Raw genomic sequence first — 20,962 nt, forward strand, 5'->3', positions numbered from 1 at the left:
GGTTAATGATTCTGTAAATTTCCTCTCTCCCACTCTGCTTTAATTGCCCTACACAAGAGAAACATGGCTTGGAGAGTCAGACGTGATGATCTCCTGGCATAAGCATTAGAATGGAAGCTTTCTCTGGATGCTGCTGGTTGACATTTAACATCACAGAGAGATGGGAGGTGGAGAGCCAGGTGCCCTATACATGCACATTTGACCCCCTGCTAATGTCAGAGGGGGAAGGTCCCACACAGTCATCCTCGCTTCACTTACACAAAACACAGCAAGGGCGCACAGTACAAAGTATCCCTTCCCAGTAATTACAGACAGGATTCAGCTTCCTGATACAGATGTTTATATGGCGGGAGGTGCATTTCATTCAAGATATCATAACTCTAGTTAACACACATCTTCTGTAATGGACTGGAGTTCAAGTTAAGGCAACTACAGTAAATTAAAGGATCACTATTGTGCAAATAAGGCTTTGTGTTCCCCTCTGTAAGGAAACTCCCCTAATTTCTTTTAAATTTTCCTAAGCAAAGTCAAATTACAAACAGCCTACGCACAATTTCATCTTAAGCGGCTAGATTCCTTTTTATGCACCATTTCTAAAAAGTGCACCTCCTCTCTGATTTGTTCTCCTCTCAAATTACAGATATTGTTGAATGTGTGAATTTAACAGCAATCAAGGCAGAGCTATGAAATATGGCTTTTACATACCGAGCGGAAAAGCACAATGTGTGTAGCATGAGGGGAAGATGCACACATTGGAGGACACTACAAACACAGCCAGCAGGCCTGTAACCCAGTGCAGATGACCTGGTTCTGCTTGCACGCAACCATGAAATAACAACTGCTGTTTGGTGTTTGATGTTAGCTCGGGGAGCGTACTGTCCCTTCTCGGGCTAAGCAAGGCACACGTTACCATCAGGATATGTTTGAAAAAAAAAAAAAAAAAGATTTGCAATGAGGTCATGTCCTGAAACAAAGCAGAATCTACTGGGTTATTCTCTAATTCTGAAGTCTATTCATTGCAGGTCAGGACTGCTGGCACATATAACATCATAACATTTCTTTAAAATAAACTAGGATTACACAAGATGTCACTTTGATATTGAGCGCCTGAAAACTGGTAAAATTGAAGATGCTCGATCATGTAGAGATGTCAGAAAATATGTGTGTGTGTATCTATGGGCTAGTAAAACAAGGAATTTACAACTACTTTCATATACAAAAACTAATAAGCTATTGATGACAGTATTATTGATACTGTAGTATCTGGGCAAGGTTCCCATAAGAACAACCCATGTGTTTTGTCATATTGAAAAATTGTGTCTACTCCTTGGAGTGAAACATAAACAATATTGTGTTTTTTTTATAATATTTACCAACTGATGTACATTTGAAATAGAATTCTCACTCCAAAAGCTATTTTCACTCAGTGACAAAATAGTAGAATCTATAAAATGCATTTCTAAATGAATTTAATCATTTTTAAGAATGAATATCAATACAAATAGTGAGTAGGCGGTAGTTAATACATGCACAAGGTTCTTAAATTTAAACATAACAGTGAGAGAAATTATCATTATTTAAACAGCATGTTCACCAAATATTCCATGACTTAATATTCCAAATATTTCCATTCAAACTGTGGAAATACACACTATGCCCCCTGTTTCTCACATGGTACTGCAGGTATGTCTACCTGTCTGTGTTGCAAGTGTGACATTAGAAAGAGATTATTTTGATTTCAGTCAGGAAACCTAAAACTAAATCACTTTTTCCACATTCTTAACATGAATATTCAGGACTGTAGTGACTGTTTTTTGTTTTGTTTTTTTGTTTTTTTTTACCAAACAGAGTATGAGTTTGGGAAAATTCAAAAACAATTTAAAAATGCATGAGAATTTATTAAAACAATAATACTAAGATTATTTTTAAGTGGTTGCCTTGCAGCTATCTGCAACACGTTTTCATACATATGAAAGCTCATCAAAAGCTTAATTCAGCTCACAATAACTTGCTATTCGTCATTATAATCAATTTATGACTAATCACAATTTGTAAAAAATAAAATCTAAATCAAAAACACACATATATGACTACTTCATACTACTGTATTATAATAACATTTTTTTTACCATTTACTCACATGTTAAAAAAGACAAAATACATCAACCAATGAAACCAGCTTTGTACATTTTATGGAGGATATTATAGTACAAAGAGCAACATCGTTTAGGATGTGTTTTGGGGGGGAGGTGGGGGAGGCCTAATGCATGATGCAAAAAAAAAAGGGGGGGGCTGATATAAAAGACTGCGGTTATTAAGGCATGTCGTTGCTGAAACTGATGCAACTAACGTTTACTTGCTGCAGAGCACAAAGCCTGCAGCAGCCTGGACACATTTTCCTACAGACAGACACATTTTCGTTTCGATTTGCTTCCCCATTCGTTACACAGCTTTCCCAAAAACAACGATGCTTATTGGCGAGCTTTAACACCCATAAATACATTTTTATTTGACATGAATGCAGCTTATTTTGCCCGGTGCTAAGTGTTATTTGATCTTGACTAGAATTAACTTGATCCCCTCTTTTTTTTTTTCAAAAAAAAAAAAATCTCAAACAGGTACGTTTCATGTGGCTAAGCTGCTCGGAGAGGCCTTGTCAACAAATAACACAACAGCCTCGATCGAAAATGCACACAGAAGCAGTATTTCGATGTCGCCTTAGTTGGGAGTTTTTGCACTTGTTTACATAGACTCCGTGTGCATTATGAAGGGCGTTTCGATGCTGCAGCCTCCGTGTGTTTGGATGTAAACGAACTGTATTCACTATGATAATGCGCTGCCACTGACTGTATTATTTTATGTCAGAACGGTTCAGTGCTGTGCAGGCGGTTATACCCTCCTTATTTTTTGTCCTTTGAGTCCTCAGGTGTGGAGAACAGCGTGTCACTGTGCGACAGAAATCCCATTCCAGACATGTTGAAAGCATATCCAACAGAAGAGAGAAACAGATGGACGGGTACACTTTAATAAGTCCAAATCCAGTCTTACTCGGCCGTGTGTTTCCATCCGCCGGCTGCCTCCTGCACAGAGCCCCCAACTTCCACTATTAGGCTGCTTTTCCAACTTTTACAAACTTCCACCTCTGGTCAAATGATGGAATTTGCATCTGCAGGCAGTAGTTATTTCTTTCTTTCACCCCCAGTTCTTCTCCCCCACCTCACGCCACCCCTCTCACCCCCCTTTTTTTTTTTTTTTTTTTTTAGACAAGGGGGCCCAGTGACTGGCTCTTGATTAATAAATGTTTATGTGTTTTGAAGTGCGGGACAAAAGGGGGGTGGCCTGTGACCCCTAGGAGCCCCGACCTTGTGCAGGTTCATTGTGAGGCGCTGGGAAAGGGGCTTTGGGACGGAGACCCCGGGCCACTGACCCACACACATCCCAGAGCCCTGCCATTCATGTGCGCACCGCTGCATGTCGCCCCGCAGCTCCCATTGTTTCAGCGGGAACAATAGCTTTACCCCCCTCTCTGCCGGAGAAAAAGCAGCTTTCAAACTTCCCTCTATATGTAGCCTGATGCAAGCCCCGGCAGACTTTTCCCTCTAACACTTTAAATGGAAGGAATAAAAATGTTGTCAACGCTGTTATATATCTTATCCTACCACTGTTTAGTGGTATGTTCGCCCGGCGTTGCATCACACGCCAACGTTGCATCATTGCACCGACTGGATTCTTGCAGCCGTCAAAGGCCAACACTGTAACCGAGTGAAACAATAAAACAGTAACAGAGTGAAACTGTGAAAGGGAGAAAGTGCAAGGATGAGATGACAGAAGGGGGAGAACTCGAAGAAATAGACCGTGAATAACACCTACAGGCTATTTCTAACGCTGGAATCAGATCTATATTAATAGGTGTAAGTAGGCATTAGCAGGCCTGTGTGTTCCGCCTTGGCTATAGGGTTAGTGAGGTTACTCAAATGACATCATCCATGGGGCCCTGGTTTCGATTGGATCTTTGCCTGGGAGTCAATCACGACAGGAAGTGAAGGGGATACAAACGAGCAGTGCAGGACTGCCACTTGCTTCAATCAATTACTGCTTCAGTGCTGAATGCCCAACACAAGACTCCCTAAACTGCACAGTCTCTGTTCCTTTTGTACGTTGAAATGTGTGGTGCAGAAAGAGCTTTGTAAGCAGGTCTGTAGTGGCACACAGAGACATTAATGTGCACAAAAATAAAATAAACAATGTTTAATCTATTCCTTTATTGACCAATGAATAGAAGAATGGTTAAGCTTTGGTGTTATTAGTCCTATAACACCGCATTTCATCCCCTAAATCTTGCTATAAAATACCGTTGAGTTTATTTGGGTTGGCTTATAGTTGGACTAACAGGACCAGCCTATAGAAATTGAGTTGCAATCCGGCGGCCTGATGCGTGAAACTGCAACGCACTAATGGACCTCTCAAGACAAACGGCATTAAACATGATTAATTGTGGCCGGCAAGGCGAAGATCCGGCACTCCTAATATAGAGCATTGCTAGATTATAGAATAGTTATTGCTGCAAACTGAACATATAAAATATAACAGGCCTGTGTGCTAAAAAAAAATGCACAGTGAAAGTGCCGCAACGTGCACGAAAACAATAAAATAATCATAATAATATATATAAAAAAACACTAGACATATATAGGGATTTATCCAGAGCGCGCATAGGATATATTTGCGTGTCAGGGTGAGCGAGCGCGCATTAGTAAGTATAAAAGCGTGTGTGTGTGTGTGCGCGCGCGTGTGCATGTGAGGAGAGAGAGAGAGAGAGAGAGAGAGAGAGAGAGAGAGAGAGAGAGAGATTTTTACTCATTGTAATGCACAGAACGACCTGCCCTCTTTTGAAAAAAAAGCGAGAAAGCGCAGCCATGCTTTGCAGAGGCTACAGCATCGCTCTCATTGGTAGTATCAGCTTCTCGCCAAACGGAGTCTTTGCTTGTCCGCCGCCTATACGCCAAAAGGGAAACCGGGAATACAAGCCTCCCTCCACGGTGTAGAGATCTGCAGTCAAGTAATAATGCTAAAATGAAGTGAAAAGCAGCAGAGCACGGATAAATTATTAGCAGACCACAGTGCGCTGGGATCCACCATATGGCGTGGACCATATCATGGTGAGTATCTTGCTTTATGCTCGATCCCTTTGATCATTTATTGGTAACGTTATCGTGTATTTTTGCTTCGACTGGTTGTAAAATATGTATTTTAGTAGTTTATGGAAGAATAAAGATCTCTTTTTAAATAATCTATACAAAGATAATGGTCCTGTGCGCGTCCCCATGCACGTTGCACTTGCCATTGTTATTGCGGGCTTTAGGGAATAAACCACTCAGAGAGGAGAGCGAACAAAAAAAAAAAAAAAAAAAAAGGGGGCGATAGGAAATCATCACCAAACCCGCGCGCGCATCGCTTTATGTCGACGGTTGCATAATCAATAAGAAGGATAAAGAGGACGGTGGATTTCGGAGCCACTATCGTTTGTTCACTGCGCGGTGCTTAAGGACAATAGGGGTCGTGTTCGTGTCGATGGTCGGATAGACACAGGGACCCGAAATATGGGGATGTGCTGACAGGCAAGTGATGAAGCTCCAAATGAGAGAGTCGCCCGGTTTTTCAGGGGATGGGGACGTTTCCGTCTAAAATGGCGATTCCCTTTGTTTCTGCATCCCTCTCCTCTCCATTCCAGCGAGTGGGTAATGCATTGCAATTACCATATCTACGAGCTTGCGCCTCCTCATTTTGCCTACACCGCTTTTCACGTCGTTTTTTTTTTTTTTTTTTTTTTGCTCTTTAATGGCAAAACATGGGCTGTCAAATGCAGAATAGGTCCTCCACAATGATGAGCTGAGTGGCTCCGTCAAGCTCAGGTTGGTGGTCAGGTATGCGGCTCCTAATTATGATTAGACAGACCTGACTTTATTTGAATTTAAGCAGTTTTTAGCCTGCATTAGAAGGTATGTAAATCAATAGGGTCGCAGCTAGAAGTCTGCATCACTGCAGATTATACAGGTTCATAATTGCATAGATGTCGGGTCTGTGTCAGCCTCCTCATACAATAACATGATTAGTATGAGAGTAATTTTTCCTAAAACACGCATCTCCAAGCGTTGAATGTACTTCACTTCTCCATCAGACGTAGTTTGTACGTTATATAACCCATACATGACAGATACACAGTCATTGCTTTTAAAGTTTATTTCAATATCTCAGATTAAAAACGAGTTGCAGGTCGTCACACCGAGTAAAATACAGTATATGCTCACATCAAACAGCAGGCTCAGGATGACACGAGCATCACTCCCTCAACCCTGTGTGTGTGTGAGGGGAGAGAGAGAGAGTGCGTGTGTGCATGCTCGTGCATGAGTGTTAGTCTGTATTTGTGTGAGTGTGTACACGTGTGTTCCTCTCTCTCTCTCTTTTTTTGTTGAATAGTGCAATGTTGCATAACCGTTCACAGCCAATACCAGATTTAGGGCTTCACAATTTGTGGGGCCATTGTTGGCATTTCCTCTGCCGGCCCGCGCGCGCACACGCACACGCACACACTTCACCAACCAACTGCAGAACTATTAATACATTTCGACGATAAACGTTAATACTCCGAATGGGAAGTCGTCAATTTCCCTCCTAGTTTCAAGGACACAGGGTAATGATGAGGAGGACGCTGGGTAATATAGAGGAACATCTGTTTGCCCGGTGACGTAAACACCCCCCCCCCCCCTTCCCCCCTCCCAACCCCCCCTCATCCCAATCCTCTTGTGCTGAAGGCAGATGCCTCATTTGTTTGGCTGTAGCACCATTAATCCTAAAGTCAGAGGAGAAGACCGGACGGAGAGAGATCAGTCCCATTCAAGCGGTGTCGGTGCTGGACTCGGTGTCCCGGTCAGTCTGCTGTTGGGGAGAAACGCGTGCATGGACGCATATACGCTGTGTTCAGGACATCCGCACTTACCGAGGCTCTTCAACTGCCCCGTTTGCAATTTGCGGCAGTTTTTAACGTGTGACCCGCAAGTAGAGGCTGCAGGCTTGTGTGTGTGTGTATATGTATGTGTGTGTTGGAGGAAAATGCGTATGTGACAAGGAAAATCAATATTTTGGACGTGGACAGTGACTTTTTTTTCTGTTTTATGGACGTCAACTGTATTAAAAAAACAGGTCAAAGGGGAATATGAGATTTTGTCATCTTCAATTCTATATGAAGTTCATGACGCATTTTGTGTTTTCCCTTCTTTTGTAGGTGCATTATGGGATAATGGAGGACTTTTATGCTTTCTGCAATTTTGGACCAAGCAGTCGACGGAGAAAGATCAAACGGAGTCCTTTTTCGCCTCCAAAAGCGGCCTGGGACGTATAATCATTTTGCCCGCAGAGCTAGTCTACCTGCTGTCTGTTTTGCGTTTAAGTCAGTCCTGTAACATAACCTCCTTTTCCCCAATTGAATGCTTTTTTTTTTTTTTTTTTTTACAATATAAGGTAGGCCTGCACATCAACCTGAGAGGATTTGATCTCTTTGGATACGTGCGGGATGCTTTGGATTTTTTTTTATTTGTATTTTTTGGCCAACATCCCAAACCGTTTTTAGTCACAGAGCACAGGCCTCCAAGGCTGCAAAATAATTTGATCACATTTATAATAACAGCTCTCATCGGAACGGGTCGAGGTGTTTGCCCGTTTCCCACAGTAGAGTGAATGCAGCTGGTGGACGGACACACACACACACACACACACACACACACACACACATACATACATACACACAGACGAGCGGGTTGTGTCTCTCCGTGTTCACAGCGGACCTTGATTTAATGTCTTACAATTAAGGCACGCGGTGAATGCCAAGAGATGATCCTCCACTCTTCAGATGTCTGCAGACCAGAGAAATATACATCATGTCTTTTCACTATTTACAGTTTTAAAAGCATTGGTGTCGCTCTCAGTTGGAGGTTCGCTTGTTTTATCAAACTGTAACGCATTATTCATGTACTGTTGTATCTCCCCTCCCCCCTTTCCTTCAATAATAAAATAAGTCCACACAACGACTTTTTAAAGCTCTGGTTTTTCCTGTGAACATACATGTGATGGCTCCTGTGAGTGTGTGTGTGTGTGTGTGTGTGTGTGTCGATGGGAGCTGTCCATCCACACACACACGCACACACAGGCTGCCCGAGAGAGCTGTCCACCTTCTGTGGTGCTGAAATCTGCGCACCACCGATCAGCCTTTTGTTTCACTCGCCTGCCGGTGCAGAAGCGGAAATGGCTGTTTCACTGTAGTACAGGAATGCAGAACTCCGCAGCATATAAACTGTACACACACACACACACACACACACACACATATATACACACACACACACATACACACACACACACACAGACACAAGCCAGGGGATCAGAAGATATGAGAAAACATCGTCCTAAAACCTTATTTTTCTTAAATCAAGTGAGGAAATTTTACAAACGAAGCGAAGTAATGCGACTGCTCTGGGCTTGTTTTAGCTGGGGTTTTTTCTCTACAATGAAGTAATAATACCTTTGAATAAGAGGATTAATAACGATAGAAAGAAAATTATTCTTGTTTGATTCGAGATAATTGTTGAGCTGATCAGCACTGAACATCTTGTTCCAGCGGAAACATTTTTCTCCACTTGCTCAGAGGGAAATTGACATGTTTGCAGTAAAGACGGTCTAATTTTCGCCTCCCTGCAATAACCTTAAAAAGGCCTTGCATGACAACGATATTAAACTATGATTTATTTGATCTGCATATTAATTTCCATGAACACGCACCCAGTATGGAATGTAAATGAGGAGGTGGGCTGAGGACCTCTATGCAGAAACACATCCACATGTCTGATTGGATATTAAAAGGTTTGAAAATATTGCCTAACAAACATTTCGACCAAACAAAAACTGAATACAGAGCAGCAGCTCAAAGAGTCTTATGGCATTTGCGCCGGATGAAAAAACATCCTCCTATCTTAGTCTGTCGCCTAGTGGCGTTCAGGGGCGCCGCAGTCATATTAAGACATGATGGAGGCTAAATGTTTCTTTCAGAGTTGAGAATTTGACGTACAGCAGACATTGTGATAAGATTTCCAGAGCTATAACTCTACGTAAGCTTTGTTATATTTTACAGATTATTGCTTCAGATTGCACCTTTTTATGCGCCACATGGAGAAACACAGTGGTTCCATTTTGCACACTTTGACAGCAGACAATAATCCGATCTTGATTAACGACATGGGTCTCCGCAAATCATCGCCGAGGATGGCGGGAGCAGTGATGATGGATGGGAGAAGGTGCTTATGGGGGATGGGGGGAGTTTTATCCAATCATTTCTCCAACTCATTAATGTTTATTTCCTTAAATGCTACAAATAAGCAATGAGTAGTGAAAACAATCAACGATACGGCAAACACGATGAGAGAAAAATGCCAGAGCTCAGCTAGATTCGAAAATAATTAAATGAAGTGAGACTCGGTGCTAATTAAGAGTCCTGAATACAAAGGCTGCAAAAACTACAGCGATGGATCTTCACGGAGAGGTATGTTCATGTACTGCCGCCTTTAAGATGACACGAATGAACACAGATTTACAGTCACAACTATTTGAGAATTCACCCTCCCATCCAGGTAAATGCCGGAGCTGACCTTTTTTTTCTTTTCTTTTTTCTTTTTTTTTTTTACTAATGAAGCTGCAACTTGGTTGCCTACAGAAGAGAAACAGTGCAGCCTACATGCCATATCATGAATACGACTCGCCCTGCTCGATGTAGGGCACCACATGACAAAATTGAAATTTCATATCAGGCCTCTACAGCCCGAGAGTCTGGCTTCCACTGATAACCAAAACCTTCAAAGTTGAATGAAATCCACAAGGCTGCAATAAAGCACGTTCATCACGCTCCTGCTTTGCCCCTCAGCTCCTCCAGCTTCAACTGGTTTCCCTCCCATTAGCAGGCCTCGTCTGCCCTCTTGTGGTAATGACAGAAAATACTGCCAAAACTATTTGGACACACAAGAGACTCGTCTTAAATTGGCACATTTAAAAAAAAACGGACTAATTATAATCAAAAAAGCGAAATGGACAGTTGAAGTCAGCTAAATTTCACATTTTTAATACTTTCAATTAGAAATGCTTCATCATCAGTAGAACCCAATTAATTTTAGAAGTTGTGTGTCCTTTTTTCATGGCTGGAAAGATGAATCAACATGCAACTAAATCCAGTTCAGCCAAAGTGGATCTGAAATTACTGTTTATTTAAGTTTTTGCTGGGCTATGTGCATATAGTTCAGTCTGACAACCTTTAAGTGTGCATACTTTAAATCCACTGTGTGTTTGGGTGTTTCATTTAAGGTTAAAACATATATGTCTATATCTGTCTTTTAACCCAGTCTAAAGCGATGCTTTATACTTTTCCTACACAATCCTGCCTTCGACGGTCCTCTTCATTACCAGAGTGCTGACGGACTGTGGCTGTAATGGCTGTGGCACCGTCCTGGCCCATCTTGTCTCATTAGGCGGACCTGATTGGCCATGAAGGTGTTCTCTTGCTGTCTCAGGATAAAGCGGCTGTCTCTGCCACTCGTTAGATCATAACCTCCTCAAGTATTTTGCCCCTGATGGCCTCTCACGGAGCCTGAGCACAGAGACTGAACATACGCTAATTGAAATATGCTGGAAAAAGGGATAAAACATTGACCTTGAATGTGTTGAACAAGTGTTGGCCAGTGGTGTTTGTGTTGCAGCTGCAAAGAAAAGAAGCAAAAAATACACAGGTTTCTGTCATACTTTCATTTTATGTAAAATTATTTCAGTGAGTTATTTCTTCCACTAGAAAGGAGTTTTTAGTATCAGTTCTTTCACTTTCACACTATTATTATGCTGATGCAGAGAGGTAGGTGGCTAGCATTAATGTAAAAAAAAGTGACAGACAATACCTGCTGTGTGACAGAGAATGAAAACTTTACCAGTATCGTTCATAGAAATCACTATCAGTGGGAGTAGGAGTTTAATTAACATACTACTTTTTGTTATGGTTACTGATATTTACATTTTTAGCAGAATTTAGCTCGTCTGTCTCTAAAGACTTGAGTCAAATTAAAGCTAATTAGTCAAAAAACACTGTATAACTGAACAGACTGTCATCACACGATCAGTCAAGTAAATGCTGCTCTTTCAATTATCTTCACTTAATTTGAAGTCGTGAGTACAAGCACATGTAAGCTTAAATTGACCAACATGTCTACATTGATTAAGTGAGTTGTTAAAGATACCTCTCAATTTTTTCTCAGACTCCATGTCCCTGCATGTGATTAAAGGACATACATGGATTCTGAACAAAACAACTCTTTGGCAGACTTTGTCTTGTTCAGTGGGTGATACATTGGAGGAGTCGGCGCAGACTTTTCTACAAAGCTTCATTCCAACTGCACAATACGAAGCTGCCAAGGTACCACCTCAGAGGCTGCAAAAATCCACGCCAAACTCACTGTGGTTTCAATTGGCAGGGGTCAATTGTAATCACTGCTAAAGGTTCCTTTAATGTGGGCAGCACACATACCATGGTAACTTGCCATGGTAACATCAGAGGAAGTGGAGGGAGATTTTGTTCCTTAATGCACTGCAGCCAGTGTCTACAAATGGCTTCTAGGGGAGTGTAATTACTAAAATGGCTTTTTGTGTAAGCCTGAAATTTCCGAGGTGAAGAAGAATGTGTTCCCTGTGCAAGCAGTTACAGGGCTGCTCTTACTGAATCTTTGTGCACTGTGGGGTTCCCCGGGCAACGGTGTACTTGAGAGATACCTGTAGAGTTTAGGTATGAGCCCTTTGGAAAAGAAAGTAGCTCAGGTGTAAACCTGTGGAGCCAATGGCCTGTTCAGCACCACGGACAGCTCTGCTGCCCACATCTGCTCTGCAGCGGCTGTTTTCCTCTCATGAGCCAATTAATCCTCAAAATATTTATGATCCTTTTAAAGGAGTATTTCAGATTTTAAGGTGCACTTTCTGAATGTTGGAGGACTTGGGAGAACCCATTTAAAAAAGAAAGACAGAAAGAAAGAAAGGTTAAAATCAAAGCAGCAGAGGATGAAATTACTTTTAATCAATTGTATGGATCAAGCTCAAAAACGCTAACATTTCCATGATGCTGCCTGGTAAATGCTTGTGTCTTCTAAACTTCATTGCCCCCAAGTCTGTGACACAGGCTTTCTGTTATAAATGTGATGTCTAAAGCCCAATCCATGATGACATCATCAGGTATAAAGACATTATGCAACAGTTTCACAGGCTGAGAAGTACTCCTTGTGGTAAGTAAAAGTCAGTGGACTGTGCCTTTATGAAGCTGCAAAGTTAGAGAATACATTTTTTCCCCACACTGTTCAACATCACATACATTCTGCATGTGCAGTAGCTTTTTCATGCTTATATATTAAACAAAATGTTCAAATCCACAATTATTTATGGTTGTTTCATTGCTTGAACTGGGAGATTTAGGTCTTGTGCTTAATTCTATACATTTTCCTCTATGATTGTGCTCCACATATTCAATACTGTAAACTTAAAGATCCCCTCCATATATGTATTAATACATATAAAAAATACTCTGCTTGGAACAACAATGTGTGTCTGATATGTTTTTTCCCACCAAAAATGTGTACTTCCCCTCATTAAAATCCCTAAAATGGCATCTACTCCTTCTCCATCATTAAAAGTCCAAGAATCTATGAATATGCAAATATTGTTCATCATGTTCATCAGTTTAACTGTTGGATGAAAGGTGTCTCTTAGAGGCTTCAGGTTTTCCACATCACACTTATGTTAGTTGCATACTGGCTTCAAAACTAGTTGTGATATTACAAATCACACCCCTTAAACTCAAGATTTTCAATGAGCACAAAGAAACTTTCCACTTTCAGCAGATGAATGTGAAAACAGCCTTCAAGTGTCAAACTCTGCATATACATAATTCTGCACAATGAAGCTCAGGAACAAGAAGAAAAACACATTTTTGAGTGGAGGGGGGACTTTAAAGATGTTAATTAGAATTTTAAAATTAGGAAATGATGTAATTTTTTTCATCATTCGTGCGTTTGGTACTGATGCACATGCCAAATATGACATGAAATGAAGAAAGCTTGGTAGAACTGAATTGTCGGCCTGCAAAGTGAGATTATTAATTCATCCGATGACATTTGTCTCTTCATTGTGGTTGTACTCCACTATATAACCCAGTAGATGGCAGTATGAGCACGAGTAAATCTTGGTAAGAGCGCAAGCTCTGTCATGGGGAAAGTTCAACAGTGGAGATGGGAATTTTGTGTTCATTTATGGGTTCAATATATATATATATGTATGTTTTTAACAACCATAAGTCCGAATAAAAGAAAAGTTGTATGTTGACTGTGAATTTCAAAGATAACGTATAACCAATGCAACTCTGTAGCAGAACCTCTTGTCAAGCTGTGATAACAATAAGGTCGATTCTCTGAATTCACCCGAAGCTTTGGTGCACAAGAGGAGCTGACAAACTAGTGGTAAAAGAACGAAAATTCATAAGCACACAACTGTAAACTGTGAGTTTTGAAATGGGTTGACAGAAACATTCATTTCTGTCGCTCTACATCAAACGAGGATGACTAAACGCTACTTTGATGTGCAACTTTTCTCTATACAGACACCAGTGAAAGTCACACGACTAAATCACTGAAGCAGCTTATTTTATGATCGCAGGGCTTTTCTAAAAATGAGCCTCGATATATAAAGAGCCTCGATCACACACACACATAGAGAGAGATACAGCGCACGCGGTATTGTTTGTCATCGTTTAAATGCCATTAATTAAAACGTTAACCTGATTGGGTGGAGAGTGAGAGGGGGAGAGGGTGTCTCTGTCCCAATAGGCGAATCCCTTTTAATAACCCGCCTCGAGATAATGATGTAAAAAGACTCAGGCGTCTTGTGCGTAACGAGGATCATCCGGTGAAGGTGAATCAAACAGAGAGAGAGAGAGGGAGAGAGAGAGAGAGGGAGAGAGAGAGCGAGAGAGAGAGAGAGAAAGAGAGAGAGAGAAAGAGAGAGAGAGAGAGAGAGCAGCACTTATTACACGAATCTCCTCCTCGTCTCCACACCTCAGCTGACAAGTCAAGCAAGCCTGCAACTTCACCACTGACACAGAGCAAAACTCGTAAAGGACAAACAGAGGAAGAAACTCACAAAGACGTGTCAAGAGTTTGCAGAAGCGACCGCAGCTCGCCACAACGCCAATCCCACTAGGCTATGGACAGGAGGATGAACTTGAACGGCGGCTCTGCGGACATTTTTCACAAAACTCTCAGCGCCGTGTCCACTAAAAAAATGGATGCTTTCAGACCGTCTGCCGGCATTGAACTACCAGCCAGAGACCGCCAGTCACCGATCAGCTGCTTTGACCAAACCGACCCAGACCCGATTCAGCCGGGAGGACTGGCGGGAGGTAGAGGAGGACCACTGGGTCTGCCGACCGGATCTTTGTGCGTCAATTTCGGGGAGAGCGCCAACAGGACCTCGGCTGCGGAGAGCAGCGGCGGAGAGCAGAGCCCCGACGATGACAGTGACGGCAGGTGTGAGATGGTCCTTCTGACCGATGGGCGGACGGTGAGCGCGGGCAAAGCCGAAGGAGGTAAGAAAACCAAAGAGCAGAAAATACTGAGGCTAAACATCAATGCCAGAGAAAGACGACGGATGCACGATCTGAACGACGCGCTGGATGAGCTCAGGGGGGTCATCCCCTACGCACACAGCCCCTCAGTGCGGAAACTCTCCAAAATTGCCACTTTGCTGCTCGCCAAAAACTACATCCTCATGCAGGCACAGGCACTGGAGGAGATGAGGAGGCTAGTGGCGTATCTCAACCAGGGCCAAGCCATCTCTGCTGCTTCGATACCGGCCACCACTGCCCTCGCAGCTCCCGGCTTGGGCGCGTACGAGCAGCCGCCTGGATATCCCTTCCCCACCGGGGTGGCTGCGTCCTCCTGCCCCGATAAATGTGCCCTATTCAACAACGCCACCTCCAGCCTCTGCAAACAGTGCACTGACAAGCCTTAACTGCGCCTGACACGGACTCAAGAGAAGCACATGCGAGAACAGACACCACTTTTGAGAACACTTTTGGGGGAGGAAAAAACCTGTGAGACTGTTGTTGAAGTCAGTAGGCTTAGAGACAAAGAAGTAATGCCGATGAATACTTTTATAATATTTACTAAATGCATTCAAAACGCGCTTTTTTGTTCAAACAATACTTGATTGTGTACATAAATCATCCTTAAAGTGCTGGTATGAATGGCAGTGAAGACCAAACAGAGCTACAGTTAGGCCTGTAAGAGTGGCTGCAAGTGTTTGAGTGAGTTGTTGATCACTTGCTCGGTTACAGTATGGACCCTTTTGGTGATGTGGTTGACCTGACAACGTGCGACTTTTTTTTTCACTTGAATAGATGGACACCTTCCTGGAGCGTTAGTCCAACCTCACTTTCTGCTGCTTCCACCCCCCCCCACCCGTTTTATTTGCGGTTTGTTATATTTGATTCACCTCAGAGACATTTTGCTTGTTTACTTACTGGTTCAAGGCCTGTTTTCATGAACTTTTTCTGTTGAGCACGTGGAATGTCATGGACAAGGAAAAAGTTAAATGAAATAGACGAGTTAAGTGGTTTAATCAGTCAGATATTTACGTGCTAATCCAGACACTTGTTAATCGTTGCGCACGCCTATTACAATTCTTTTTTGGGGGGGGCACTGTGATATAATAAAAATTCAGAAAAATTTAGAAAACCTGAACCAAGGTTTATGAGGTGTTTCGATGTGTCTTTTGTAATTAATTAATTGGGATATTTATAATGGATATTTTGCTTGCATTGCACATTGTGGTCTTTTTTTTTCTTAGTTGCTCTATTTTTTCGTTTCTCTCCTCACACAAGATGATCAGATCAATCGCGTTGTCAGGTCGAGCTGTGGATTACTGTAGATACCTTAGTTATTATATGAGCAGAGGGGCCATTTGTATGTATTTCAGTGTTGAAAAGCTTTATTAAAATATTTTGAACAACAGAAATACTTCTGTCTATTCATCTGATGTGAAGTGTAGTGGAAAGTGGAACCAGAGTGCCACAGAGCCTTTTGTATTTGATGAAAACACTCACTGAAAATTTAGAATTGAACTTGACATTTTCATCATGGTTAAATCGTAAAAAAAAAACAAACATAGGGAACTCTTACTTGTCAGTCTCGGAATCTCGCCAGGTGTCGACTATACAGACAGAATTGGTCAATAATTTTCCGCTCCATCAAAACTGGTAACTTTTCTTTTCTTGGGCCAAGTCCTGGGAGCGAAGGCCAGACGTGGTGGGTGAATATTGCCCCAAGACAGTAAGATAATGTTTGTGCTCCTCGATAAAATTAAAAAAAAAATACACTGGCGACTTTATTGTGATTATTAAAACAATTTCCATGACGGTGTGAAATAATATTTGAATACGAAAACAACAGAAACTGTCGACTGTAATACCTGGCTTCACATAATGAAACACATCGTTAAGGCAATTAGACCTCCAGAATGTGATTAAGGAAAGTAATTACGACACTGCTCATTGCCGTAATTTGGTGTCTTTAATCACAACGCAGCCATCAGCTGCACTCCCATCGACTCGCCCTTTGTCCCCCTCAGTCTGCTGTCCACACCACAAAAACAACTGACGAGATCCAAAACAGTAAAAGTCAGAAAATTATCCCTCAAATATTTTTTTTTTTTTTTGTGCATAATTTCAATCCTAAACAACCTCCAACCACATGGAGCTCACTCTGCAAAATTTAGAGGGGAAGTGAAATTGGACATTTTGCATCAGATGTAGAGACTTTAAAAAGACTGGCGATGCTGTATTTTCAGTTACGCAGGAAGGCTTGGTCTAAAACGGATTAAAGTCACATATTTAAGTAATAATTGTATTACCAAATTATCTTTGCAATATAATATATCAATTATTGATACTTTTGCACATAAAAAGTAAAGTCAGTGTAAGTTCTAAGGATTTCAGCACCTTGGACAGAGGCAACAGAATTTAAAGGCATATATATGGGAATTTAATATTTTCAAAAATGAATTAATGTATTGAGTCTTTCTTTATTTATGTATTTTTGAGAATTTTGAATCATTAAGTATTTCCTGTGAGACTAACAGCTTTGATGATACTGTAAGACTGACATGCAGATTCACATCTCTGTGAAAACAATTGAACTCAATTCAATACACTGGTCATTTTTTAAAGGATTAACAGCTAACATCACAGATATATTTCTTTAACAACCTCTTCCTTTCCTCAACAGTGAAAATGTGAAAAGTTTTAGTCAGATATAAAACTCGATAAATTTGATGGAGTTTAGTAATGACAATAATTTTCACTTCTTCAAAACAGACTTTAAACTGACACAACTGTACATGAAAAATACCATTTTTTAAAATGAATTGATTGCTGAATGTTTCCTCCAAATAATTTTAACAAAGCAAATTCCTGTCTTTCTTGCCTCAAAAGTGAACAGTAATGACATTGTGTTTCCAGTTTACAACAGTGGTTTGGTATTCTCCAGTCTCCGATCTCAGCTTTGTGTCTGTATGATGAGCCATTCCGACAACAGGGCCATTACAGTGTCCCATTTAATCCCATCACACTCCTGAATGCTTTGAATCTTCACAGAACAGCCCTTAATCAAGAATGGAAAATAATCAGGAGACATCAAAATGGCTCTGGCATAAAAATCCTGTCAGCAACTCCTGTTGGGTATCATCGCTTTTCAGGACTTCGCTCAGATATTTTTAGTTTTCACACACAAATGTCATTTTTTCCCCTTCCACTGCTGCTGGAAATTGACACTTCACAAAAAACATTAATTATGCAATATGCATTAATGCACAAATGACTGGAGCATTTAACCCATACTAATATTCACATTAGCCCAGAAGAGGAAATTCCCCAGGGGTGAGACAGAGCCATATGTGTGTGGAAAACAGAACACAGCATCCAAAGGAAAACAGACCATCGCACAAATATCTGTTTAAACAAGAGAGAGCAGAGGGGATTTTAAAGAGGACCACGGGGATGACAACATTTAGGTGAAGTATCACATGATTTAAGTGGGACGTCGAATATCGAAAGCCATCATATTCCTCTTGATGAGGGAACTGATGGTATTTCTGCCATCATTCCAAGCTGGTGAAATGTCATGTACACACAAGAGAAACGTAATGTCGGTGGGTTGGACTGGGAGATGATACAACGCTCAGAAGTGTCATGGAAAAGAAAAACCAAGAGGCTCAAGCTTTCATCAGTGGCCACCGACTACAGTCAGTAGTCATACTAGGCAACATCGTTTTTATTCATGAGTCTAATAAAGCTGAATCTGTCTTAAAGGCATTTACAGCGAGATTCAGGGCTCATGAATAAAAGTGGAAGATAAAAAACACCCCTTTTCAAAAACCATAAAATGTCCAATTTACCATATCAAGGGCCAGCAGGGTGTCTATTCATAACACGGATGTGATGTATGCTAAGGATGATAAACACGAAAGTCAAAATATACATAAGCGCATTGAATTGAAATGTCCTCTTCATATCAGTAACAGGGGAAACTCTGGCAATGGATTCATCCATGCTGTGTCATACACAGTGTATAAAGATATATGTGCTGCACTGGATGAGGCACCAAATCAACTGCTGGGTGGTAATTCACTTTTGTCAGGCCACTGATAGCAATGCATAATGTTGTCTTTGTGTTGTGAACACACACACACACAGTGCTGGCTAATAAAACTGTAAAACAACAGAGGTCAATTCTGGTTATGTTAAGTATAAACCCATTTACTAATCTTCATTACCAGTTTACCATAACAAGTTTTGAGTCACTCTTTCCCAATATTTGAGCATACTTGATTCTTTCTTCAGGTCGGTGGTTTTGTTAAATATAAATTATCATCACCTAATTTTTTTTAATGGGATTTATTTGTTTTTACCAGACCCTTCAGCCAGCACAGCAATATCTTCTATTTATGATCAACAGTCCAACTTTCAGAATCCCTCATTAGATATTTTCAAATCTGTATGGGAATTAGACAGGAAGAGCTTCAACTTGTGTTAGACATGGCCTGATGCAGTTTCAAGGTGCATCGTTGATTGTATTTATCCAAAGTTTAACTGTCTAAAAGGTTTCTTGTAATTAGTCTTACATTATCTATTTTTGCTGCTCTATTTTCAAACTCTGTCAGATACTTTTGGATTGCTGGATCCTCTGATTGGAATATTTGGGATCTTGGGCAAAAGAAGCCACTTAACTGGAGCCAAATATATAGTTACAACCTTTGTAACATTATTAGGTTTTAATGAACTGGACACAACCTACTCGTCATTCTGTGGTCGAGGGAAGTAATGCAGCACCTTAAATTAGAGGATCCCTTGAAAAATTCAAGAAAATATGGTTGACTTTCTGAGTTATGCAAACGCTAAGCTCTGAACTCCGTCCATTGAAGATGACAATGTTATGATCATCTTTATCATTATCTGTATCTCATTGTAATACCTATGTTGATCTTTAAAGCCCTCCTTCTTTATTTGTTTTTGTTATGTTTTTGTACTGCCATATCTGTTTCTTCTTTGTCTGTGTACGGTTATGTTTTTGTTTGGTAAGTTCAAAAACCAGTTAACAATTCTCAGAGCGTGTTTAACTTAGAAAAATCTGACTTTAACATAATTTTATTCAAGTTTAACAACATATCTACAGTAAATAAACGTTTATTCCTCCATTCAGGCCAATTGTCTTGGAGCAATAACAAAGCTCAGTGAAATTACCTGTACATTTCTAACTGTATGTACTTCAGTTTGCCTAATGAGCTCCTAATTCATTATAGTGGGAATGTTTTTTTTTCTGTGAGGCAGCCTTGAGGTCAGGTAAACATATGGTGGCGTGTTTAGCTCTGAAAGCTCTAACAGGGTAGAATAAATGACGTAGCAATGTGTGATTATCCTCTCATCCCAAATACAATTGTTGAGTAACATCTCTAATATTCCAACTGCCTCCATATTAATCAGATTAAAGTCCCAATCCCCTAATCCCTGTTTACCGATGGCTCTGTCTTTGTGCCGTAATCTGATGTTCTTTTATTCCTCGGGGGATTAAAACGTTTCATGCCAGAGCGTAGTAATTTGTGGTGTTGTTGTGGACAGAGTGGGCACTGTCGCTGTACAGGTTGTTTACTTGGCAACAACAATTCACTCTGGATTGAGCAAACAAAAACCGCTGCAATGGAGTAGAGTGCTTTCCTTGAACAAATATTTGTACCAAATAAATCAAATTATGAACGCTGTAGTGATAAAATTTGATTTGTTTTTCATCCGCTACCTCAACTTAGAAGTTTGCATGTTCAGAAATTGCTTAAATTGTCCACAAATTGATGAAAATATCTATACAATTCATGAATGTTATTACAAAATTATCTCATTTTCACATCAGATAATTAAATTAAACAGGCCTTGTGATGATTTTAATGTAACAGCACCACCAAAATAACTATTTTAGTCTGTACACAGGCTATTCAAGGCTACCCGGACAGCTGTGAACTTTCCATTTCTATGACCTTAACATTCAGATAATGTGCTACTGTTTGATTAGAGTGGATGTAGAGCTCACAGTGACCCAGCAGCCTCCCTGCATCATGTGAACAGGCAAAAAAAACCCAGCATCACACTCTGCTGTACTCACATACATTTACAACACTGCAACTAAATAGAAAAGAAAAAATGATTTTGGCCAAATTTAAAATATAAATCTCTAACCTGGATTTGCTAAAATCTGGAAATGTGCTCTGTGTATGTTTACATGAGCATGTAGTGTGTGTG

The 20,962-nt window shown here is 40.8% G+C and overlaps 2 protein-coding genes across 6 annotated transcripts in view; one reads left to right on the forward strand and one right to left on the reverse strand.

The window, feature by feature from the left end:
• LOC121887765 overlaps positions 1-20,962 on the reverse strand; it is a 112,549-nt gene that overhangs the window by 48,915 nt on the left and 42,672 nt on the right. The gene's annotated exons all lie outside the window — the stretch shown is intronic.
• On the forward strand, positions 13,069-17,776 carry bhlhe22 (basic helix-loop-helix family, member e22). Its single transcript, XM_042398724.1, has one exon. The coding sequence runs from the start codon at positions 14,323-14,325 to the stop codon at positions 15,127-15,129; it is 807 nt and encodes a 268-aa protein (XP_042254658.1). The 5' UTR covers positions 13,069-14,322; the 3' UTR covers positions 15,130-17,776.

Source organism: Thunnus maccoyii, chromosome 21 (assembly GCF_910596095.1).
Source record: "Thunnus maccoyii chromosome 21, fThuMac1.1, whole genome shotgun sequence".
Taxonomy (NCBI): Eukaryota; Metazoa; Chordata; class Actinopteri; order Scombriformes; family Scombridae; genus Thunnus; species Thunnus maccoyii.

Coding starts and splice junctions, on each gene's coding strand:
- bhlhe22 (XM_042398724.1), top strand. CDS start 14,323: ATGGACAGGAGGATGAACTTGAACGGCGGCTCTGCGGACATTTTTCAC.